Genomic DNA, 27,152 nt, shown 5'->3' on the forward strand with positions numbered 1-27,152 from the left:
AGGAAGTAAGGAAATCGGCCGATAGGAAGTGACATGAGTTTTGTTTCCGTGTTTGAGGATAGGGACTATATTTGCTTGCTTCCATGTACAAGGAAACACACCTTCGGAGAAGCATTTATTAAAGATTGTGCTTATTGGTTTGGATAAAATATGGGCTAAATGTTTCAGAAATATCGCAGGAATATCATTAGGAGTGGTAGCTTTGGAACTTGAAACAGATTTTAATAATTCTTGAACTTCATTGCAGTTAGTTGAGATTTGAAAGAGTGTGTAAGGAATAATGGACCTGACTTCCGGTAGTGTGGTAGCAGTATTCTTTGTAAAGTTACTATGGAAGTACGAGTTAAAAAGTGATGAACGCTCATCCTTTGTAGCAGACTTACCATTCCAGGAGACTTGAAGGGGAATACGGTCATGTTGCCGGCGTGAGTTAATTAGCGTCCAGAATGTTTTAGGATTTTTAGCAGCACTTTCTGTTACACTTTGAATATAATTATTATAGTCCTTTTGAATTAACTTTTTGCTATACTTCCTTAAGTAAGTAAAAGTGTTCAGTGTATGAACGTTCGGAATTTGTTTCCACAGGATCCACGCATTCTTTTTGTTCTTCAGCGTAAGCTTAGTCTCTTCAGTATACCACACAGGGAATCGGGATGTTCTTGTTTTCCTTAGGGGCACGTGATCTTTAATTACAGCCTGCACACAGTCCACGAGGAAATCCACTGCTTCTTCCGCGGGGAGGGGGTCCATCATTGTCCAAGGAATGAGGCTGGTGAAAAGGGAAAGTTCCTCCCAGTTGACTCTTTTCCAGTTGTAGACAGGTCTGGAGGAGGGGGAGGGCCTGGGGGCTTTTCCAGGGACTTGGATTTCGGCATGCACGGGGATGTGGTCCGAGGCAATGAATTGCTCACCGGGAGTGGCCTTGACCTTTGTGTGCGAGGACAGCAACAGGTCGAGAGTTTCTGTGCGTCTTGTGGGAAAATCTACAAATTGTTGAAGTCCAATCGCCTTGATGTAATGGTCGAAAAACCACCTGTCATCATTGTCTGTGCAGAGGCCAGAGTTCAATGATGACCATTTTATATGAAGGTTAAAATCACCCATAAGAATTATGTCAGTTTCCTCCATAGCATTTAGCACAGAGTCCAATAATGTTGACAAGGTTGCAGTGCCAGATTTAGGGGCTCTATAAAAACAACCGATTAAAAGTTTATTTGAGCCTATATTTACTTGAGTCCATATTAACTCGCATGACGTTTCGAGGTCCAGGCGTCTGATGCAGGGCCACTTGTTGTTTACGAGTAACATAACTCCGCCTCCACGTGAACCTCTATCGTTACGGAATACCTGAAATTCCGTCAGGGGTATTTCATTATCGGCGATCATTTCATTGAACCACACTTCACTGAAACCAATCACATCGTACTCGTTAAACTCGCTACAGAACATTTGTAGAGTTGATAGCTTTTTTGTTAGGCTTTGCACATTTTGATAGTATATTTTCACACCAGACTCATCACGGGAAGCCACCTGGGGACCAGGGTTGACATGAATGTCGCCTGCTAGCAGAAGGGTAAACGCAGCCACGATGAGGCCATGCTGGGCCGAACCACGTGGCTGGCGGGAAGCGTTGTTCTTGCGGCTTCTGGAAACTGCCCACACGAAGCTCCGATCCGAACCCATGGCCGAGAAAGAAAATCGCCTGTAACTAAACGACCAGTCCTCCACACACTTGCAGTTATCCGGCATTTCATGTCTCGCAATACTACGAATCCACGTCACAAATAACACAAACACAATAGCACACAAACAACCCGAAAACAGTTGAAATTTCGGAGCACGAAATGCGCGTGCATCAGGCTTCGGCGCCATCTTGAGGCACAAAACATTAGGTCTGAGCTGACACACTTTGAATCAATGATAACCCTGATTAGGTCACGTGCGATCTCTAGTTCCACGTGTGTGGTTTAACATCCCCATTTATCAATGATTGTTTTGTCATCACCCTCCCTCTGTCTAGCCAAGTTCCTTCCTTTACCCCACAATTTTGTTTTCATTGTTAGTCAGATCTTCGAGTCACTAGAGGGGAAAGTTCGTTGAATCCCTGGTCTCCCAATCCATGGGCGACCAACAGTGTACCTAGTTTTTACTGAAAACTCTGTCTGCTGTTACATGAACGACTAACTAAGAGTGCCTTTCTTGTCTATTTGCATGTTTGTGATTTCTATTAAATTGTGACATTTGTGCAATAGCAGAACAGTTGGTGTAATAAGATGGACAGAAGCCTAATATGGACTGGACCCACAGTTTAAAGTGGGATCCAAACCACTATGTGCCAGCACTGGATACTGAACCTGGGAACGAACCTTTGATCAATTAACAACAACCAGTAATTTGAGTTTATGTCGGTACAGCAGTGTTCAATATGCACCCTGTCAACGTGAATGGCCCTTTGGAAGCATAAGGCAGTGTGACCAATGGGCACACAAAGTGTTTCGCATTATGTTGTTCACTGTTCGGCACCACATTTCAACCTAGTGGTGAAAATTTGAACAATTGTTTGCACCCAGTACATGCAAGGAAAACTATTTACTCAGACTATCAATGCCACAAATGTGCATCTCCTTCAAGAACTATGGGTAACTGAAAGAGTTATGTCCAGTATATTTACAAGGGAAAAGGGAGAATTCCTACTTCTGGTGTCTGCTTTACCTCTATCCTTACCAAATTTTGAGGGGAAACAATATTTATAATTTACATAATTTACAACAGTGCTTCAAGACTAGTTACCAAAATTTCCCCCACTCTGAATTTTTTCAAATACCACACTGGTTATACCACACAACCAGTGGCGGTCTCTCCATAGAACAGAGGGAACACGCTGTTCCCTCCTACTTATCGCCTTCTTAGTTATTTAAATTATCTTTAGAACACTTCTTTCTCCAGAAATCAACGTTTCCAAAAGTAACGTTAAAGAAAATATTTTGCTGTGGCTGGACGTTTGTTTACTTCACCTACCCTTGTCGCATAGCCAGCCTTATCTTTCCACCCTCTACGGCCTGATGCCGAGTATTTTCGACCATGCGCAAAGGTAAATGATCCCTAAGGTCCCATGGAAGCTAAACTCACTACCTGTTCCCTCAGAGAGACATAGCGCTTTCGATTTTCTTCGAGTTTTTGCCATGTGCTGAAGTTTAATTGCATCATAGTGATACTTTTGAGTGTAGTAAGTCTATAACTTCCTAATCTCGTTGAGAACTAGCATCTGACATTCATAATAAACTGGAAAAATCTTCTACACTCTAAGCGCCTGCTAAATGCGTTACGTTACCTTGGCTAAATGCTGCGAAACAGCTTCCGAGGGAACAGCTCCAGCCCACCTGTTCCATCAGCCACAAAATCAAAGTTTCAGCGCATGCAGTGGCAGGACAAGAAAGCGAATGTTGCGAGTGTTGTAAGATCAACCGGTTGAAGACGATAGATTTCAGTTCATTGAACTTTGCAGAAAATACAGCAAACCAACACCTATCTTAACAAAATTAAAAACTAAAACGAAATCATACACAATGAAATTTCAAACGAATTACTACAACTATATAAAATGAATAACTGGACATTCTTCTTATATTGTTGTCCTTGTTTGTTCCTGAGACGGGAGTTTGGAACAGATCAGGTTTTGTCACATGAACAACTTCTACAAATCTAGCATACATCATGAAAAAACTCAGCCATCTGTATGTCATTATTGTATTAAGGATGTTTAAATTAAAGGACAAAAAAAAAAGTCAACTTAATCTACGAATAAAGAGATGAAACAAGTTTCGATAAAACATTATTTTTTTCTCTGATCACTCATAAATTGCTTTTATTAAATTTTTATTTGATGCACATCAACAATTTTAATCTTAATGTTTTCTATATATTATATCATATTTGCTTTAAAATTATTATTCTCATATAATTTTAACGTGCCTCATGTACAGAAGGTCGTTCGGGATCTCTGAGGACAATGTTGGAAGGGTGATAAGTTCATGAAACCCATGTCGCCACCAACGATCATGCTCAATTGGAAAACCAGCATTCCACGCTATAGCCCGACAACGTAATTTCCATTGCAACAGACTTTTCCGAAGAGTTATCATGTCCAACTTTTCCCACTCCTCCTGACAGGCTTTCCAGAGGCTATTGCGAGTGCGTGGACGTCTCTTTCCTAAGGCCCGTTTTAGGAGTCCAAATGCACAGAAGTCCATGGGTGACCCATCTGGCACCTTGACCGGAATGTCGCTGTAAGGAATTGCACGGATGCCAGTTTCCACCTCCATTCGCTGTAAGAACACACGAGTCGAACGGGAGGTATGGCTGGATGCTTTATCTTGGTGCACCCAGACCTGGGTTTTGCCCCCCCCCCCCCCCGCCCATACAATGCCGGGATATCTGTGTTATAAATGGGTGTTAAAACCTCATCCTGATAGTACGTGGAGTTCACCTTCACATTATTAGCTACACGGCAAATTGCTAGCTTGCCATTATAGCAGTATCCAGCGATGATCATGAAACCCCGTGGAAAACTTTCCTGGCATTCTCGATACAATGTTTGATAATTGTTTTTGTCGCGACAGTGGTAGTAAATCGCACGGGGTTTGTGACAGTCACTAATGTCACCACATTTTTCCATTTCTCCCCTGCAAGATAGGTCTCATAGAGTTTTCTAGCGTTTGTGCGACGTTCCGGAATGTGACGAGGCAACAGCTTGTGAACTTGCTGCTTATGCCGCATTTCTAGTTGCAGGTCCTTCTTGATTATGGTGTTCACTGTTGACACAGACATTCCCAACTTACGTGCGATACTCCTTTGGGGGGCAGGGTTATCACCTGACACAAGGCCTTCACTTTTCTCACTATGTCCGGTGTACGACTCGTACCTGCTCGTGGATTTGCTTGTTTCTTCCCCTGTGGAATTAGGCCCAGTCGGCCTTTGCCTTTTTTGTTCAATACCGCACCGATCCCGTTCTTCGATATCACAAAACCACGCTTCTTGCACATTCCTTTGAGTGCCGAATAGCTATATTTAGCATCGGAAAGGGTTGTTATGTAGCCCTCCCAATATGGTTCAATTTTCTTCGGCTTCGTTGTAGGTAAATGGCACAACACTCTGCACACGCGTTCTCGGTACTGATGTAACTCAGCATGCTCCGTTTGAAAGGACTGACGTTGATAACAGCACTGCCAGCGGCTTTCAAAATCGTCACCAGAGATCCCGAACAACCTTCTGTATGTCACTTCAGACAAATTGTAATATATGCAGTGGAGGCGATTGGGGGTGCAACTCCCTCCCCCGTCCACACTTTTCGCCACTTTTGCCCTCGCACTATGCTAAACCTTATCTACAAAGGGAAATATACTGTCTTTGCCCCTCCCCCTGCATTTTTGGCAACTTCCCCCACCCTATTTTGGAACCTAATCGCCGCCACTCGTTTCAATAAGGGTTCAATTTTACTTGGGTCTACTGTATTATATTAAGACACCCAAGGCGGGGTGGGGGGGGGGCAAGTGCAGGTGACCTGTTTCCCTGCCTGATTTAGCACAGCATGGCACTGCACACAACGTACCTTATTTGCACATTTCAGTATGCACAAATCTATCACTATGTTAATACAGACGATTGCTAATAATTTTGAACTTAAAGAATACTATTTCCATCCTTACCCATTGCACATTCTGGAGTTAGGTTCACTTCGTCTGTATACAGATAAAGCAGAAATGCTCGATATACTGGATACCTAAATTGGTCAATTTCAATCACACTGAAAAAGAAGAAAAATCAATGATTACTTATAAAATTACAGAAACCACAAATTTACATTTTTTAAATATTTATCACACATTGTGCAGATCTATCAATGTAAGAATCCTCAACAATTCCCTTGTGAACAACTACCTTGCTGTTACAGAATGTAATATATAGAGTCTTTCAAATGAAACGCCCCAATAAGAAAAAATTCTAATTAATTTTAGCTCCTATTCAGTTTCACAGTTTACGGTTGCAGCATATTGTCACATCTTCAGTGTCTTTGGTGCTTGTTTAAAGACTTCTTGCTTTAGAAAGTATCAGGTGAAAATAAGCTTGTTACCGAAACAAAGAATGTCCAGCAAATCAGGTTGCTGTTTCATCAAGTTGGAAAATTTGTTTACAAAGAGCAAAATCAAAAAATCAAATCATAAAAATGGGGAGTTTTTTCACATATTCTATAACATAATGCACCCAGGAACATGAAATGACTTTCATTCGGTTGAGAAAGGACCATTCTTTGAAAATAAGGCTAAAGTTTGCCTCCCCTTCCCAAAATAGCGTGGAAAGAGGGGGTAAATTCCCCATTTTTATGATTTTTTTCATTGAAAGTTTGGGGCTGTGGCCCACCCAACCCCTCTTATTGGCTTTGGCATTTTGATTTCTGCACGGATGCATGCCCTGATGTTTTAGCTGCAAAACAAAAGTTACCCGAAGTAGATTGGTCAAATAGTCTAAGAGTTATAACATTTTTTGTCAAATAAGTGTACAAATTTAAAATTTGTGCCAGCTTCCACACGTAACTTTGTACTCGGGAGGGAGAGGGGAGGGGGGTGCATCCACATTATGTGCCAAAGCTTCGTTTAACCCACTGTAAGTGTTTCCAACCTAAAAGAAAAGTATCAAGATAATAAAAAACAGGAATTTTGTAATCAGCTGCAAGGTCAATATATTGACCAAAATACGAGTAAAGGTTAATGCATAATATTTTGGCACCAAATCTGACAACTTAGTTGCCAAATGCAAACCAATAATAAAGCATGAAGAGGTCAAACTAGTATGTAGAACAACACTACATTTCAGCACTTTATCGCTCATATAACACAGAATGATATACAATCTAAATTTATTTAACATTAAGGATGTGAAAGTCAGTTTTCTGTGCTGAAATGCAAATGATGATTATGCAAAGTTAATTATAAGAAATACTGGAGATATTGTGATATGTTCATAAAGAACTTTGAGCCCGTACATATGTATTTCTATTTCTTAGTTAGCATAATTAATAAAGTATTTATCAGAGCTTGCTGGCCTCCACAAGTGCGAACAAGTTGGTCAAGGATGCTTCATCGTTGTGCTCACACCAATCAAGCTGCTGGTTCATCAATTTCACGTTTTTTTATTGTTTGAAAAACTCCTCTCCCATGCACAAACATACACAAAGTCTCTCTCTTTGAATATTATAGATTTGAAAACCAGTTTCGTGCAGCAGGTAAGGTGAAAAAGATGATACGAGTTTGAAAACTACTTAGAAGTAGCAATTGTCAGTCGCACATGCATGCTCATGTGTGTTGTCAACGGCTATCAACTTAGGAGTTTAGAAGTAACTTATTTTTTGGCACTTTTAACCTTGTACTGTACATACCAAGATGAAACAAGCATTCTACTTACTTCTTACTAGATTCCTCCCAATGTTCCTGAAACATTGATCTGAAATGTTCACATCTTATCTTCAACACTGCTTTATGTACATATATTGGCTGCCCTTTCACTTTGATTGTAAGATCACTGCTACTCTGCAATAGAAAAAAAATTACTACAGTGGGAATAAATAGGAGAGTAACACTATAGTACTTCAATTTTACAAAGATAATCTATAACAAATGATATAAATACAATTAAGAAGAATGCTAAAATATTTTTCAAAACTGCTAAAGAGATAGGTTTGGAAGTTAACAAAGAGAAAACTAAATATATGCTTACAGGCCGAAACCAAGTCTTAGGTAATAATCAAAATCTAATTATTGATAACAACTCGTTTGAACCAGTTTCCAAATTCAAATACTTAGGAGTAATATTAACAAATGAAAATTATATTAAAGAGGAAATAAAAAGTAGGCTTGATTCAGGAAATGCATGTTACTTTTCTCTTCATAAACTTTTGTCTTCTCGTTTAATATCTAAGAAACTAAAAGTTAAAATATACAAAACAGTAATCTTGCCTGTAGTATTATATGGATGTGAAACTTGGTCCCTTACATTGAAAGAGGAACATAAATTGCGAGTATTTGAAAATAAGATCCTTAGGAAAATATTTGGACCTAAAAGGGATGAGGAGAGGTGAGTGGAAAAGGTTACATAATTTAGAACTACATAATTTGTATTCATGTCCAGATATTATTAGAATAATTAAATCAAGAAGACTTAGGTGGGCAGGCCATGTGGCACAAATGGGAGAGGAAAGAGGAGTTCACAGGATTCTTGTTGGGAAACCTGATGGTAAGAGACCTGTAGGAAGGCCAAGACGAAGATGGAGGGACAACGTTGAGATGGACCTAAAGGAAATCGGTAGGGATGGAAAAGAGTACATAGATCTTGCTCAAGATAGGGACAGATGGAAGGTCTATGTTGCTGCAGCCATGAACCTTCGGGTTTAAGGCTAGAGAGTTAGTTAGTTAATCTATTACAAATTTTTCTTGTAACAGCCTTAGATAAGGGCGAGCCAACATCGATATCAATGTATTGGTATCGGCCAATACCAATGGTATCAGTATCGGTTCAAATTTAATCACCGATACCAGCTGATACTTTCGAGTCTGCAAAAATGCCGTGCAACACTTTTATGGAGTCCAAACCTTCTAAAAATTATGAAAATTCTTTATTTTTCCAACAACATTGTGCGGACAAATGAATTTTGTGATCATATGATTATCTCATGTGAAATTATGAATACAGTGGACCAGGGTAGATAAAAATCATGATCTTTATTTAAAACATCATTTTTCATGATTTTCTTTTATTTAAATCGATTTTTTTTTTAAAAAACATGCTTAAAATTGCTTGCATCATTTTTAGCACCATACATGATGTTTTTTTTTTATAGAAAGTCTTTTCCTGGCAAATGTAAAATATTTGAACAGTTTGATTAAAGCAAATAAAAAATTATATGAAAATATACATTTTTCTGTTTCTGATACTGTACAATATGAATTTACTATGGAATTATGTGTGTTAATGAAACTATAATAATTTCAGTAACTTTTCTTCTAGTGAAACTATAACATTCTGGATGTACTATATAATTGTAACTTAAAATATTTTTTATAGTTTATGTAGATGAAGTTTGGTAACTTTTTAAATGATAGTTTGCAGAATATCAGCTGAAATGTATATTTACAGTTTAATGATAATGACACTATTTACGGTTTAACACAATTAGTATTTTGTATATTATTCTACACAAAATCCTTGCTATTTTGCCTATAACAATTATGGAATTTTAAATCAAGAGAAATTTAAGGGTGTTTGCAGTTTACACATTACATTTCCTCTCGTATGAGCTTTACCCCATCAGTACGTACAAAAGGCTGATTTTTAGTAGTGGCAACTATGCTGTAGCGTGTATACCACAAGTAAGTCAAATGCCTACCTTCCCTCAGAGCAAATGAACACACCCTTCTGCCACCACTGTGCATGCGCAGTGACAACAGGAACAGAGCAGTTATGCATGAGTGCTCGCGTTAGCAGTATACCGTCACAATGTTTTCGAAGCAAGAGCAGAGTAGTTGGTTAAAAATTGAATGTGCTAGAGGTCGCAATGCACGAGAGTGTCACAAAGGACTGCAAGAGGCTTGCGGTGCATCTGCATTACCTTACCGAACAGTAGCAAGGTGGGTAAGTGCCTTCAGAGAAGGGTGCAAAAATGTGTCAGACATGCCTCGGTCTGGTCATCCACCAGTAAGTGATGAAGACGTGCAAACTGTGTCGGCGTTAGTGCAGATGGATCGGAACTCCACGATTCGTGAGTTAGCCCAAGATACAGGACTGGCGCCTTTTACTGTGCTTCACATCCTCAAGGACCCGCTGAGAATGCAAAAAATTGCATCAAGATGGGTTCCACATGATTTAACGGAAATGCAGGAATGGCTACGGTATGACGGTGCTCGTACTCATTTGCAGAGCTATGAGCGCGAAGGAGAGGCCTTCTTACGGCATATCATTACAATTGATGAGACCTGGGCCAAATGTTAAGAACCAAAACTGAAACGCCAATCGAACGAATGGCATCATCATGGGTCACCGCGAACAACAACAGTTCGACCAACCGCCACCAATATGAAAGTGATGGTGATTCTTGCCTACGATTGGGATCCATCATTGTGTTATTGCAAAACATACCGTTCCCCCAAGGAAGACCGTTAATGCTGAGTACTAATGTCAGTTTTTGCAAAACAATTTGCGGTCAGCTCTGAGAAGAAAACGACGACACTTCATGCAAAACCCACACATTATTCTCCACGACAATACAAGAGCGCATGCAGCAGAAGCTGTGTCTGATTTGTTCAATCGATGGGGCTGGGAAGTCCTCTACCACCCCCCATACTCTCCGGATTTAAGTCCCTGTGACTTCGACCTATTCCCAAAGATGAAAGAACCACTTTGTGGAATTCGCTTCCGAACAATTCAAGAAGTTATTCAGGCAATAGATAGGATCTCTACGCACCATCCAGATATCACGCAGTGCTAATGGTATCCAAAGGCTTCCGCTTTGCTGGGAACACATAATACGCAACGGTGGTGGTTACATTGAAGGCCTATACAACTTTGAACCTGGTATGTATGTTACGTATTTTGAAAATAAATAGTTGCCACTACTTAAAAATCAACCTATGTATATTTTGCTTCCCTTCTTTCTGGTTTAAAATGGCTTCTGCTGTACTGGAAATTTCAATAAATAAATAAATAAATCATTAAATTATTTTGAGATTAATATACTTCCACCAAAAGTGATTCTCATATCTGATTTTTTTTTCCCCAAAAAATTACCTGCTTTAAATCTTGATTTGAGTTGCGATTTAAATCAACCTGATATAAATCAATCCAATTTGAACTTGAAAAATTCAAAGAGTAGTTTATTCCCCTCGAAATTCTTATTGAAACAAAGTTAAAAATTCATACATAATTCGAATTTTCAAACTTTGTATTTGGATAATTCAAAGGCAGCTATCGAGAGACAGCTCTAGGGAAGGGAAAGTTTCTCTACCCTCTCATCAATAATGTGAGATTGCCTACTCCTTGTGTGTGAAGGTGTTCATCCTTGAACCCCTCCCCACTAGCCAATGATTTGTGAAAGTCTTCTTATCTGCCCTCAGTTGTCAATTACGTATGATAAGTCAGGGTACATTGTTCACATTGGTGAAGTGTGGCTGGTTGAATCTTAAGCAAATGTTACTGATGACTTGTTTCATGCAATACATGAAAAGTGAAGATTTTTGTTAACCATGTAAAAATAAAAAAACAAAAATCACAAATTTCTTTTAAGTGAGAAGTAGCTAATGTTGTTACATTTGTATGTGATTTTGTGTGTTAATAAAGTGTACTTATTTAAAGGTGTTTTGCATTTACTGGTAGCTTAATTACTATTGTGAGAGAAATTGTTTTTGGCTTGCGCTATGGGGCCACACACAAAAAAACGGCAATTTTTATGGTAAGGTCACCTGCATGTTTATTATTTCTGTTTATACTGCAGTACATTAGTATTACATTATTGAGTTTCTTTAATAATGTGCCGGCCCCCGTGGCATAGTGGTTAGCACATTGTGCTATAATGCCAAGGGTCCCGGGTTCAAATACTGGCCTGGCCATGCACGTTTGCGAGTGTTCATTCATCAATTTCATCACATCATCACTCATCTCCATCTTCGCAAATAAGCCAAAAGTCACACAAAAAGCTAAGTAAAATAAAGAAAATCAATCAATCAGTCTTTAATAATGCATGTTTTTGTTAATTCAAATTTTCTTTGTGCCTCCTTAGAGTGTGAATTACAAACAATCTGCTGTATTTTAAAGCAAAACTGGTAGATTCCTGTGGTATAGTTCCAATGGAAAACATATACAGTGTGATTAAAATGGCACCTGCAGATCACATACTGTATAGAGGACCTCATAACAAACTGATCACGGTACCATTTTGTCGTTAACGTACATGCACTAAATGATTGATTGATTTGTTGTTTTAAGTCCACTTTATGTACAGGAAAGCTAATCGGGACTGGACCTACAGTTTAAAGTGGGATACGAATCACTGTGCCATGTGCCTCCACCGGGTATCGAATCTAAAGAAGGCCGTCCAAAATCGGTTCTTGTGCCAGAAAACATTGATGCTGTGCGAGAACTGATAATGCAAGATCATCATGTGACATATTGTGAGATTGAGGCATCCCTGGGCATTAGCATTACTAGCATACATAAGATATTGCATGAACATTTAGCCGTGAAGAAGACTTGTTCACGTTGGATCCCACATAATTAGACAATCGCTCAAAAAAAGGCTCGTGTCGATTGGTGCACACAAATACTCACAAAATACGATCGTGGTGCTTCAAAAGCCGTGTATAACATCTACACAGATGACGAATCTTGGATCTATGAATATGAGCCCGAAAGCAAACAGCAGTCGACGGTGTTGGTGTTCCAAGATGAGCCAAACCCAACAAAAGTTGTTCGTGCAAGAAGCACTTCAAAGCAAATGGTCGCCTGTTTTTTTGTAAAAATAGACATGTGGCTAGTGCTACTAGAAAATCGTAGAACCGTCAATTCTGAATGGTACACAACCATTTGTTTGCCAGAAGTCTTTGGGGAATCAGACAAAACAACCAGCGACGCAGGATCATTCTTCACCATGACAATGCGAGTTGTCACACATCGGTCCAAACAACTCAGTATTTGACCGGTGAAAACATTGAATTGATGGGTCATCCTCCATATAGTCCTGATTTAGCAAACAATGATTTATTATTGTTCCCTTACATGACGAATAAGCTACGTGGTCAACGATTTTCGATGCCAGAAGAAGCGATTTATGCGTTCAAAATGCATGTTTTCGAGATACCTCAATCGGAATGGACAAAGTGCTATGAGAATTGGTTCAAATATATGCAAAAGTGCATCGATCATCATGGAGAATATTTTGAAAAACAATAAAACCATTTTCAATTATACATTTTTTCTTTTTTTGTTATTCCGGATACATAAATAGCAGCCCTCGTAGTATAAGCAAGAAAAATTTACAACTCTATTGTATTACAAATATTTATTTGGCAAGAGTTGTTCATCTTCATCTACTTAAATATTCGTTGAACCAACTCACCTGGTCATCAAAGGCAAGTCTAAGACTATCGGTGATTTTAATTGTGGCTTCCACATTGACTTCCAATGGTTTCCACATCACAGTTGGGGTTGCAAAGCACGCAAACACATCGTGGAGCTGACGAAAAGGCGTTTCCGTAGGAGATGATACACTCTGACCTGAAAAAATAATTGTTGAAGATGCACAGTGCTCTGTAACTAGTAAATACTATGCAAGGAAAAGAAAATCATATTCCACTTTAATAGTGTGTGGTTTCCAACATTTCAACAAGGTACACCTTTTGGGGGAGGGGATATATACACACACACACTGAAAATAATGAAAATCTAGTCATGTCTACTACATGGCAAAATAAATCTGTTCACCTTAAGATGACAGTCTCAAAACTATGTTGGAATAGGCAAAAGAAAAATCACTACTTAACAAATAAAAACCAATCAACATTGTATGCTAACGAATGAAGAATACAAGGTGATATCAAAATGTTTTGAGACTAGTTACGTAACATGTCAACAGATGGCAGCACAAGTCTGCAGGCACAGTTACAGCACGAAGCATACGGAGAGCTTGTCGGGGAGAATTTCTGTCCCCAGGTAGGCAGAGCATATGCTGGCATTGATGCCACTAGGTCTGACTCATATGTTTGCGGCAGTCGGAAGAGATCCAAGAAAATCGACTCCCGTGTTGTTTCAACAATGCTTCATCAGGCTGCGGCCACCACCTTCCTGGCAAGGAGCTTCCTCTCGCCCGCAATGTTAGAGCATACGCGTAATACTTTGTGTTGTGATTTACAGAAATATTTTGACCTGTTCCTTTCACTAAGTTGCTTGATATGCTTTTCAAAATGTGCGCAAATATCGTGACCATGATAATGGGTAATATTTTTGAATGCATTTGCATTTGCAAAAAATTCTGTCCTACACATTTCCTACAAATGATTTTTTAGAGAAATACAAAGAATAATGAACAAAAGCATGACATTCGGCAGACTAAAATCTACAGCTTATTGAAAAGTATAATTAAATGCAGTGGCACAACCACAGTGGAATCAGGAGGCATTGCCCCTTTAATCTTAGATGAAAATAAATTACAGGGGAAACAGGCAAGAGAGGGGGGGGATTGAAGTAATTAGTAGGACTAATAAAATCTAACAGTAGCCTGACGAAAGAGGATATTCAAGATAACATTAGTTTTAGGGAAAACTGATGCCGAATATCTACAAAATCATACGACTGTCTCTTTCATAGGACTAAACGCTACATGATTTGCGCCAGTCACTGAATGAAGACAAGCTTATGCAGGAACAAGCTTCAAATTTTATACAAGCATTTTTATATTTCTCTTCATCGTTTAATTATACATGATTCCACATTTATGCAAAAACTTCATATTCGCGTATTTTGTTTTCTGGTAAGCAATTTTAGCTTTCTCATTACAATTTTTTGTCTTTAAACATAATTGTGTATGCATGCTTACTGATTTTTATCTGCCATTACAGATACTGGCACTCTCCCCCTGCCCCTCAAGGGCATCCGCAGGAAGAGCAAAAAGGGTAATTTCTCCCCATCGAATTAAAAATTTACTGTAATAAGTTGATCTAAATTATCGAGTTTTGCCTAAAATTTGGTAATTTGTTTTCCAACATTTTATGACTCACTAGCATTGGTACCATGTTAAAAATTAATAATATTTTGAGTGTGTTTACGACCTGTTAGCCTAAATTGATATTGTTTTCGGTTGCAAAAAAATATATAGAAACAATTTTGTTGCTCATTTTGAACACAGCAGAATTTATACATGTTACAATAAATAAATATATTGATTATTATTAAATTAATGATCTTGACCATTTTCAAAAAATAGATTTCAAAATTTCCGTACTTGCTCCGCTCGCAATGCAGATATTTTTGTGAACTAGTTTTCCCTAATATTGATAGTAAAAACATTAATAACAATGTTAATAATAATACTAATTGCAATGTACATAATAATATACGTGCACATAGCACTATGTCATGATGGCACATTTAGAGGATGGGGGTAGGGTCCCACATATTCTCGATCTCTGTCATTTGTGAGGTGATGTCATCAGTACCACGGTTCGGCTACCTTTGTTGCCCCCAGGTACAGATTGATTGGAGGCTGAGTGAGCTCCAGACCCACTTTATGCCGGGATAAAGCCGGAAAAATTGCAACCTTAGATCGAACACGGTTCTCTTGCAAGTCAGTCACATGCCCTACCGAATAGACCACCGCGGCCGATAAAAAATAATAATGTACATTAACTTAAATTAGTACTGAGAAGCGATTATTGCCACAAATATTGGAATAAAACATTTCATGAGAAGTTTCCAAATTTACACGTAAATAAATCAAGTCTATAAAACAACTCTCTCTTGATTGTCAAATATGAGGTCTAGATACACCAGTGGACGGATCGTTGTAATGTAAAAAAAATGGTGAGTATATTTCTGTTTTTATGTTATTCATGATCAAAATTAAGTGTTGTGCGACTTTCAGAAAATGGTATTCAGTGAATGAATATGCAAAGGAAAGAAACACCTTTCTGATTCTTTTGAGAAGCGGAAGGAACTTATGTTATCCTTGTTCATGTTTTCTTCCTCCATTGTTCTTGCAATTTATTGCAGAACACCAAAAGTCAACCCTTTTCTAGGCATTGTGCAGCTTCACACAACACTTTTACCGCACTAACTACCAACAGCCTCCTTGCCGAAGATTTATGCTATCTCCCTCTCCTCCCCTCTGGTTACAGGGATTACCGACCTTCATAAGTCAGTGTACCAAGAGACATCGTCCTGTATACAAAGGGAGCTGTGCAACTGGTGCTATTCTGACCACATGCATCACCAGGGTGGCTACAAACAAGCAGAAATGAAATTCCCTGACTTTTCCAGGTTTTCCAGGACAAAATTTACATTTATCCCTGACAATTACAAACTAAACTAAATCAATGTTTTTGCAAATGGATATAATAAACTCATACAGATCCACGTATGGATTTGTTAAGTACCAATATTATCTTCTATGAAATTCACTTAATTTCTCTATGATTTGAATTCAAAGTGCAAAATAGTGAATTTGGAAAATTATTACAATTCACAAGCTTGGGAAGAATTACAGAATTTTGTCATACGCAGTAAGTTTAAAATAAAATACTTGATTATTTTTAAAGTCACGACTAAATGAGATAAGAGTGAAGAGTGATTGATTAAGAAATACAATTTGTAATTTATCAGTCTCCTTATACATTCTCGTTATTATGTTGATATTTCCACTGAGGTTTGGATTCCTTTGCTTGCAAGAACCATGAGTGCAGACTCATTTCTCGATGCATACAGCTACTTCTCTCTTCTCTGTAAAGCAAACAACTTAACTCTTGCATATAAATGAAACAATTGAATTGAACAAAAGAAAGTGTCATATTCCCTTACATTATAAATGGGATTTCTGCTTCAGTAGAGTATATCCAAATGAAGGACTGTGAAACTGACACCATGCAGTTATACCATTATTACAGACGAATAGGGTATGTAGGTATTAGAAATTTAACGCAAGGAATTTATAGAATTGCATTATATAGTTACCTGATTTAGCTAACCACACAATAAAACAGGAAAACCCTAATAATAAAAGCTTCTGAAAGTTCATATACAAGGAGCATCCTGAAAAAAACTCCAATGGTGCCTATATGCAGCACTAGTGTTCAGAGATAGACACACACACATGCAGGCAGGAAGAAGTGGCATGTTATTAATCCAATAAATTACAACTGATATTCATGTTTTATTTATGCCTAATCAGTGGTGACCTTGTTTTTTATTTTTTTAAAAATTGGTGTATTTTTCTATTTTTTACTATATGGTGTTATTTATCCCAAAATTCACATTTTCATTTTAGCGCATTTTCTGGCAAATATTTGAAATTATACCTTCATGGTGATTTTAAACTACTGTTTCAAATTGTAAGTCACATGGCTTACGCCTCTTCGTTCGAGTTTGATATCTTGAAAGTTATTTTGGGAAAGTTATTTTCCATACCCCTTTTTTAATTTTAAGGTAAGGATTTTAGATAATGGAATTTACCCTGTATATACTGAAGGGTGCATAATGACCATAAGTGGCGACGCACCCAAAAAATTTTAATCAATCTATATCACGTGACAGATACAGATATATTATAGCACCAAAAATTGTCAACATCTTTTTTTGACTTGTTAGTGTTACGTTAATTCGCGTTTTTGTTTTAGAACATTTATCTGCCAAATATACCGAAACTTAATACTCCATTGTGCTCTTAAACTATAATTTTTAATTTTTATTTTATTTTCGTGACAGTTTGATATGTTGGAACAGATTTTTGTGGAAGTAAAAGTAAAGTGCTCTCCTGCACTTTTCCATGAAGGTGTATAGGGGTGTGGAGTTAGGGCCTCAAAATTTCTTGATCACAGCTGAAGGTGGGGGTGATGTGATCAGCATCACGCTCCTGGCTACTTTTATCCCTCAAAGTTTCCTCAAGGTACCAGCTTCATATGATGCTGGGTGGGTGCCGTAGCAGTTTGAATAGGTGGAAAACATCCCGGTTCTCAGGGGATCGACCCCGGGTCTCTTGCAAGTAGTCAGATGCCCTAACGACTGAGCTCCATTATTACTCGCTCAACAAATGCCAATGGTGAGCCCTTAGCTTGGTAATTCAAAACATAGCTCGTGCGACAAATATGAAGATGTGGCTCCCGTGTGACGGTAGATACGCACTCAATCTCCTGTTAGAACCCTGCCACTTTGCTCTGGGATGCAAATGGTTTTGATAGAAGTTGAAAAAATCGTGGGAAATACACAATTTAATGTGGCTGTCGGAATTATTCCATCTACGTATAACTCTATAGTTTACTGTTGAGTAAAATGTTCGAAAACGTGCATATTCTATTTATACAAACATGGCCTAGAAAAGACAAGAATGTTGGATTTCATGGAATGTTTTGTTATTTTAGGACATTTCCTTTTAAAAAAATCGCCAAAAACGCCAACAATTCGCATTTTATGCCAAATTCGCATTATTTCGTTATTTCAAACGGGCGAGAAATGTGTCCGGACATCACTGCACATTCCTAAACATAACTTCGCAGCAATTATCATTTATCAATGTCCCTACTAATTGGAAATTACTTTCTGGCCACCCCTCGTATAAATCAGTAGATGGAAAGTGAAATTTAGCAGGGCTGGCAGAGAAAAGTCAATTCTTGAAGAAAGTGATTTGCTTTTATGATTGAATGATTCGAGTAAATATGATATTAAAAAATTTATTCCTGACATTTCCCTGACTTTTTTTAACACCTCAAATTCCCTGACTTTTCCCGGTTTTCCAGGTTTTCCAGGTCTGTCGCCACCCTGATTACCATATCTACGATTTCATCATGGACAGCAAGTCAGAACAAAGAGCAATTGTGAAAATCTGTGTGAAACTGACAAAATCTGCCACAGAGATTCTTGTCGAGATGTTTTGAGTGGCACACATGCTTCGAGAGCTGAAGAACATCACTGGAAGACGACAAGAGATCAGGAAGACTTTCAACGAGCGCTACCCCGAAAATGTCTAAAACATTCGGCAACATGTACATGAGGATCATCAGAGAACAATCCACAACATTGCTGCCATTGTCGGTGTGTCATACGGAACAGAAAATGCACACGAAAAACTGGATGCTCCACGACAATGCACCCTGTCGCAGAGCTCTACTCACATGTGAGTTTATCGGCGGAAACATCATGAACTCACTTCCATACACACCTACTCGACAGATTTGGCTCCTGCAGACTTTGCCCTCTTCCCAAAGATGAAGATCCAGCTTAAAGGTTGACACCACATAGGAGATCCAGTGCAAATTGCAGAAGGTGCTTTGAAAAATTTTCTGGGGCACATTCCAGAAGTGTCTGGAATGCTGGGGCACTGCTTAAAGTACTTTCTTGTAAACTAGTCTTCAAACTTTCTCATATCACCTTGTAACTACAACTAACATTCAGAGAAGTAGCAACTTTCTAGTCTTGTGTTGATTTTTGGTTGATAAAACCAGGGTGATATTTGAAGGGGAATGAGGAGCAATACCCCCTCCTTTCCTCTCTTTGGTTGTAAACCTTTGGTCGCTGGAGGGGGGCAATCATTATGTATATACATAATATCTTAATGCATTAAAATAACTTATTGGAATGCCCCCAATGGAGACTCTTTCTTAAATGCCACCCACATCCTGCCAAGATGAATGACACCATTCTTGTTTTTAAGGCCAACCGCACACAGGATCCGACACAACGAGACGAGTCATTTTTATTGCAAACCTACTTGGGGAACATTTAACACGAGGCTCTTACGGGCATCTGCACACCGGACAAAACATTTGACTTGAGTCACCACGAGTCACGTTGTGACGGTTTGCGGTAAAACACTGAATGTCTGGGGAATTTGGTATCACAAGGTGCAGCTTGCGACGAAACGATCTGTGCATGTGTGAATCCATTCATTTCAGCCACAAACATCATTACAGATCGGAAAATTATAAACCAAAATTTCCAAACTGGGGAACAGTATCATGGTGGTGATATTGTTATTTAATTGCAAATTAAACGTAATTATATTTGGACACAAGAGATTATGAAACAGAAAATATGGATGACCAAATCAATGTCGGTGCAAAGAATGTTTGTGTTCAAAAGTGTGACATTTAAGAATTTGTGAACATAGCTGAATGGTTATATTAATTACATGGATGCCGAACATTTAACTACTATGTTACTTTATTTAACACAATTGTTATTTATACGCAGTGCTCGAAAAATCTTTATCAGAGCTAGGTGCCAGCTCTGAAATTCAGGTGGAAGGAAACCACCTACTGGCAATTGTGCATACTATAAGAAGTTGAGCATCACCGTATTCAAAACATTGCTAAATCATGTGAGAAAGCAGAAAATTAGGAATTTGTGGACAAGGAGTAACGAATAGTTACAGATTCTATGAAATGTTCACAACGTTGATAAAAAATAATCATAACACCATTAGGCCTTGTTTCCATGATATGAAAAACTCAATATGCTCACCAAGGCAGAAATTTATTTTATTTTAAAACATAAACTAAATGTAACATTTCAACCTTCTAGCAAGGTCTTTTGTACTTGGTACAGAGTCTGAAAAAGACCTTGCTAAAAGATTGAAACGTTACGTTTAGTTTATGTTTTAAAATAAAATAAATTTCTGCCTTGGTCAGCATATTGAGTTTTTCCAGAAAATAATTTGCTAACTTACGCTGTACTGCAATTTGAACTTAGACTCTTCAAAATTTTGTACATGCAAACTTAAAAGGACGGCAATATTACAGCAAAAGATCCCAGTCGCCAGGCTGAAATTTTTAGTCGCCATGGCAACCTGGCAACTGGGATTTTTCGAGCCCTGTTTATACGTTATGTCCGTATTATCTTGTGAAGAGGGAAAGGTGTGAATGGAAATTTTGGAGTTGGACCACAAGTTTACATTCATTAGAATCTTCCTCACCTTTGTTGCACATTGCATTATGTAGTGTTGATGAGAAGTGTTGGGTTTAGACATTTCTAACTTCACAATATAGTATATGGGAATGATGGAAGGATAAGGGATGGTTCCAGGCAGTTCTTTCAGGTAAATTCCAGAAATAATTTTTACACGTTTAGTAGGCATGGTAACCAAAAAATGAGGGAAAAAAGGCAAAGTAGTAAGAGTACTGCCACTGTTGTTAGTGAACCCTGGAAGGGACAAAGGTACAATTTTAAAAGCGAGTTTGCATATAAAAAAAAATAACATGTATTAAGCATGATATATGTGACATAACAAAAAAATATTTGTTTTTTCAAGTTAGCTACTCAAACAATGAAAATGGGAAGGATCACTAATGATAACAGCAGAAAATAGAAGGAATAACAAGCTGTAATGCAAGAGATTCTCGAGACTGAATAGTTTATGTTATCTGAAATTATGCACTTCAAAGTGCAGAAGTTAACATCTTATTTACATCTAACCACAGTAGAGTATATTCACTTACTTCTTCATGTTATGTTCCGGTATACAAGAAGTATGTGCTTGATGATATACATGACGTGAAATAAATATAATATACATCAATAGAATTTTGGGACTTTGTTTACATCATGTAAAATGATACATTAACAAATACTCGTACATTGACGCATTGATTCTGCTGTAAACTATTATTATGTATTGTTAACCAGCTTCCCAAATTATAAAAGACATACCTAGACCTATTGCGTAAATGGACGAAATCTTCCATCAGATTTTAGCTAACAAAATGGCTCATCGTGTCGCTTTGTGACTCGTCACGTCATGTCGTGCGAAGTCGGATCCGGTGTGCAACTGGCCTAATAAGTTATTTTAAGATTTGACAATATTCATGCAAAGATATATTGGTGCTGATACTACGGTTATCCTCATACTGTTTTTAGTACATTTTTGTGATTTGTTATATCAACAGAGTGCTCACCAGGCCCGATAATATAGTGTATATTCATTTGAGTTTAGGTTGAAAACTAAATAACATAACCAATTATTTTCACTGTCCAATCAAATAACCTAATTATTTTCACTATCCAATCAATCAAAATTTTGTGCAGATAAACCACATCTAAATTTCACTGAGTCATCGTCACATTATTGACATGAACTGTTCTGACACTTACCCCTGCACTGTCCCCACATGTAAATCTTTGAATTCTGAGTCATAGCTGCTGATATGTGATTATAATGTGTGGCTGCTATGTCAATAACCCTGTAACAAAAAGCAACAGGAAGGATATTAGAAGTGGAATGGGAAAAGCTGTGGTATGAACATTACTCTGTTCAAACAACCCATTTTCTTTCTCCGAGGGTTGTACATGAAACTACTAGTGTTGGGCGATATATCATCCAAATGATATATCGAAATATTGAAAAAATATTGTCCAGGTGATACCAAGTAGACAATATATCATCACAATATTTTGGTGATCTATATCATGTTGACGATATATCATCATGATATTTGGCAATATATATCATGTCAGCAATATATCGTCATGATATCTGGAGATATATTGTCATAATATTTGGCAGTATATATACCTAGTCTTACCATAAATACTGTCCCAAAGCTGTAAGTAAACAGACACAAAATGGTGAGAGATATTGTAATATCAGAATAACATGAGGTGCATGGATGCATTATGAACCAAAATCACAAATAATTATTCGAAATGGCCACCTTTAGCACTGACACACTTCTGAAGTCTTCGTGGCCACGCATCAATGGAATTACGCAACACATCAAGTGGAAACTCCGCAGCTGCCTTCTGAAGAGACCGCTTTAAACTGTCAATATTGGGATGTCTCTTCTTGCAAGCCATCTCCTGAAGCTTGGACCACAATTTGTACTCCAAAGGGTTTAAGTCTGGACTGGCAGAGGGCCAATCTGACGTGGATATGAAGTCAGGAACATTTGCCTCCAACCACTGCTGGGTGGTGCGTGCTTTGTGTGCTGGGGCTGAGTCCTGCTGGAAGCTCCAGTTCTCTCCATGGAAGATGGTCTCGGTAAGATTCTTGCATAGTTTCTCAAGCACAGTCTGCTGGTACACTTTGGCTGATGTTTGTACCCCTTTTTCACAGAAATGGAGTGTGCCCTCATAGCAAATATTCCAGACTTCATTTCCACTTCAGATTGGCCTTCTGCAAGTCCGGACCTATACCCTTTGGACTACAAATTGTGGTCCAAGCTTCAGGAGATGGCTTGGAAGAAGAGACATCCCAATATTGAAAGTTTAAAGCGGTCGATCTCTTTTGAAGTCAGTTGCTCATTTTCCAGTCGATGTGTTGCGTAATTCAATTGATGCGTGGCCACGAAGACTTCAGAAGTGTGTTAGTGCCAAAGGTGGCCATTTCGAATAATTATTTGTGATTTTGGTTCATAATGCATCCATGCACCTCATGTTATTCTGATATTACAATATCTCTCACCATTTTGTGTCTATTTACTCACAACTTTGGGACAGTATTTATGGTAAGACTAGGTATATATCATCGAGATAACATATCGCCAATATCACGATATAGAAAAATATAGGTATATCGTATCATCTATGATGATATATTGTGATATCAAATTTCCGATATCATCCATCCCTAGAAACTACCCATTTTATGCAGATCGCCAGCTGAACACTATGTTGTCCTATGTCCATCTGCACTAAGTTTTCAGAATAGGTGATTGAAGTTTGGCGTATGTGGATTTTAAATAGACTGCATGATCTGCGTAAACATTTTATTATTGTTGATAATTTACACCACTTGACATTCAGATATGTTGCATTGGAACGTGATGCATTAGCATGTATGGAACTCAATGTCATGAATTCATTTCTGACGAGAAGTGGAGATACAACAAAACCTGTTCAGACAAACCTCTGCCTTACACAACTTTTCATTCATAATAGCTACTAATGGACTTACTATGCCATTTGCATGACATAATTAATAAATACAATATTTTAATTGCATGATAGTTCATTAAAAGTAAATATATATTTGTAACCAATAACAAATTTACCTTTTTTGCCCAAATTCCCCCCTGTTATCCATGAAATATCCATCTCAATTATTTTTTTTTACAGGTGGAGTACTCTTTGTGCTGTAAATATTAAATTTCTATTAGGTCTCCCACTAGAGATCTAGGGGCTCAAATTTTGAAAGAAATGAAAAACAAACATTTCCAAAGAGCTATAACTAAAAGAGGAAACCAGCAGCAGAGCTCAAATATTACCTCTAAAAAAATGCTCTGATATGACATTACTTCCCTCCTAAAGAAAATACTAAACTTTGATTTTTCTTCAAAATTGAATATAAGTTTTGGCCTTGAACTTCTGCCATTTTCATTACAGGTGGTGAAAAAGTACACAACATAAATTAAAACTTGAAACGTACTGAAAACAATGTTTTTACAACAGCTTTCTATCATTCTTCTTAGCTGTTATATCATTAATTATCGCAAGTCTGCAAAGGCCAAAAAAAGTCCGAAGTCATGAAACAAAAAACTGGCCACCATTTTTAAACAAAGTCACATTTTAGAAAAATGCCTGCTTTGAACTACCCCTACATAGGGGTTAGAACAACAAAAATATGGAAAATTTTAAAAATTGTCAAGCAACAAGTGTTGCACCATACGGTATGGACTGACCCATATGCATTCTGGACAAAACTCTGGGTCTTAGTAGAATTTGTGAGCTAAGAGTAGATAAACGTCACAGTAATGCTTCTCCCATCTATTCAACATTCCTAACATCCTTTTTGGCATCCCACATAAGCAAAGTGCTGCTTGCGACATTACTGAGTATGGTTCAGCATTAGAAGGTAGGTTGAAGTAGGATCTTACAACCTTGGTGACAATGAAGTTCGACCAGAAAGGAATACGTGATTAAATGCACAGAGGCATAGGCGGTGGAATGGGTGACCCGCAGAAGTGACGCATGTGTGTAAGAGGAGGCGTGTGAGCAGGCAAGAATCGTGATCCCAGCATGTTGCACCCAAGGTCACGTAAAGAACGAAAATGGGGAACTATACGCGTGACATTGAACTTCGACCAGGCACCAGACCCATACGGAAAATTCCAGATAGTGGCGCATTCGACGGAAGCATGACGTCACGGACACGATAAGGGAGTCCGCCGTATATAAGCACGTGCTGTGCACCGAGAAACCGCAGTGCATCATCACCATGGCCAGGGGCAAACCTATTGACAACACCGTGAAGAGAAGAGTGGTGGAGTTGCAACGGGATGGACTCAGTGAACGGGAAATAGGGCGCCAACTGAACTTACCCAAGTCAACCGTCCACTGCATCATCAAACACCACCAAAATGCGGGTACTACAGAGCCAGGTAAGGCCCCCGGTCGAAAACGCCTGCTGAGCGTGCGTGACCTACGGATATTTACGCGCTATATCCAGACCAACAATCATGTTTCTGTGGCCGAATTACGACTGTGGACTCGAGAACGCTTTCACATTGAAGTGTCAACCAGAACCATTCGCCGTTACCTACAGCGATGCGGTTACTGAGTGTACAAGGCAAAACATAAACCCTTCCTTTCCATGTTGAACAAAGGCAATCGACTACGGTGGGCACGAATGTACCGGGGATGGACATTTCAGCAGTGGAACAGGGTTTTGTGGACGGACGAATCCATTTTCAATGTTGTGTACGGGAAAATACGGAAAACAGTCATTTGTCGGAAGGAGGAACAGAATGAAGCAAAATGTTATGCACATCGGGTACAGAAACCTGCGTCAGCGATGGTATGGGGATGCATGACGGCATCTGGGGTTGGCCCACTACACGTCTGTGAGGGCATTGTGAATGCACATGCCTATACACGCATACTGGAGCGGCATCTTCCCACGGTGCGAAGGTACCTGTTCCACAGGCGGCGTCTCATCTTTCAACACAACAATGCCAGGCCTCATACAGCGCGGCTGACATGAGAATGTTTGACTCGCCATCACGTGCAAACTCTGCCATGGCCACCATCGAGTCACGACCTCTCACCCATTGAGAATGTGTGGCGTATTCTTAAGCGACGTGTGCAACAGAGGGGACCCACTACAGTGGCTGCTCTTATCGCCTGCCAGCAGGGGGAATGGCACCGTATCGATGTGGAATACCTTGAACGACTCGTCCGCAGCATGCCCCGACGCATTGCCACAGTTATTCGCCGACGGGGCGGCGTCACACCATGGTAAACAGGATCCCCTCTAACAGTGGTCGAACTTCAATGTCATGTGTAGATGGACGAAAATGTTTTATTTTGTGTGGACACCATACATTGCTGCGTTGCAGCGGAAATTTATGTTTTCCTTTGTTCCATGTAGCCTGCTGAATAAAATATGTTCAGCATATGCATGTGTTCTCCTTCTTTCACAACGCACTCCTATATTTGTGACTGGTCGAACTTCATTGTCACTAAGGTTGTAGTAGGATGGAATCTTAAAGAGATTTCCATCTTTTGCAGAACTTGCACAAGAGTTTGGGTTAAGGATGTAGTTATTACTACCACTCTACATATTGACTAATACAGAGCATTCCCTGACATTCGCCAAGAGACTCGGCGGCAAGCAGCCTGGTGTCAGCGCTTGTATTTCCCGGTGAACGGGGTCCGCGTCAGTCGCTAGAGTCTGCTATTAAAATTAGTTTTCATATTGACTACAGAAGGTATTGAAAATGATGTCCCTCTGCTGCAAACACATTCCAGGCATCTCCGAAGGAAATTGGCATTTACACGTGCAAGTTCGTCTACTGTAATTCTCCCGATTTCTAGTACAATACTCTCTTTTAACTCACGGATGGTGTGCGGATTGTCTTTGTATACTTTATTTTTTAGTTTTTTATATTTATTTTTTATTTTTAGATTTAAGAATTTTAGCGGCTCTAAATGCTGTGGTTTTTGAAACACCCATTTCTTGTGAGAGGCAGCGGATAGATTTCCGAGGAGACTGTTCTAACCTTAGTCCTATCTCATCGAGTTTTTCCTCAGTAAGTACATGTGGGTTTTTCCTACTTCTTTTATTCAGAACTGACCGTGTTACTCTAAACTTTTTTTACGAGGTTTAATATAGTGGTCCTATGTGGAACGGGAACACCAGGAAATTTTGTTGCAAAACATCGTCACACTTCTCCACAATTCCTCTTTCCGAAGTAACACGCAACAAGATAAATCCTTTGTAGTAATGTAAACTTTTGTGGTGCCATGTTAAGCCACAATCTTCAACACACTAACACGACACAACACAACTTCAGACGTCAGTCTGCAACGTCAACAGAAAGGGAAAGGGAGCGAAGGCAAGGACAGCGAAACAAACAGATTGTAGCGTGCGACTGTCGCGGACCTGTTCACCGGGAAAGACAAGCGCCGCTTGCCGCAGA

The 27,152-nt window shown here is 38.8% G+C and overlaps 1 protein-coding gene across 4 annotated transcripts in view; it reads right to left on the minus strand.

Moving 5' to 3' along the window:
- The window catches only part of LOC145994006 (RCC1 and BTB domain-containing protein 1-like), a 114,947-nt gene that overhangs the window by 57,699 nt on the left and 30,096 nt on the right, over positions 1–27,152 (minus strand). For all 4 annotated transcript variants that reach the window (XM_083130071.1, XM_083130075.1, XM_083130074.1 and 1 more), the window contains exons 7-10: positions 21,889–21,977; positions 13,157–13,314; positions 7,459–7,583; positions 5,706–5,803 (exon numbers count right to left, since the gene is read on the minus strand). In XM_083130071.1, coding sequence (XP_082986197.1) covers positions 5,706–5,803; positions 7,459–7,583; positions 13,157–13,314; positions 21,889–21,977 — 470 coding nt within the window. The remainder of the gene's footprint in view (positions 1–5,705; positions 5,804–7,458; positions 7,584–13,156; positions 13,315–21,888; positions 21,978–27,152) is intronic.

The sequence above is a fragment of the Lepisma saccharinum genome, chromosome 10, assembly GCF_977018435.1.
Source record: "Lepisma saccharinum chromosome 10, izLepSacc3.1, whole genome shotgun sequence".
Classification (NCBI taxonomy): Eukaryota; Metazoa; Arthropoda; class Insecta; order Zygentoma; family Lepismatidae; genus Lepisma; species Lepisma saccharinum.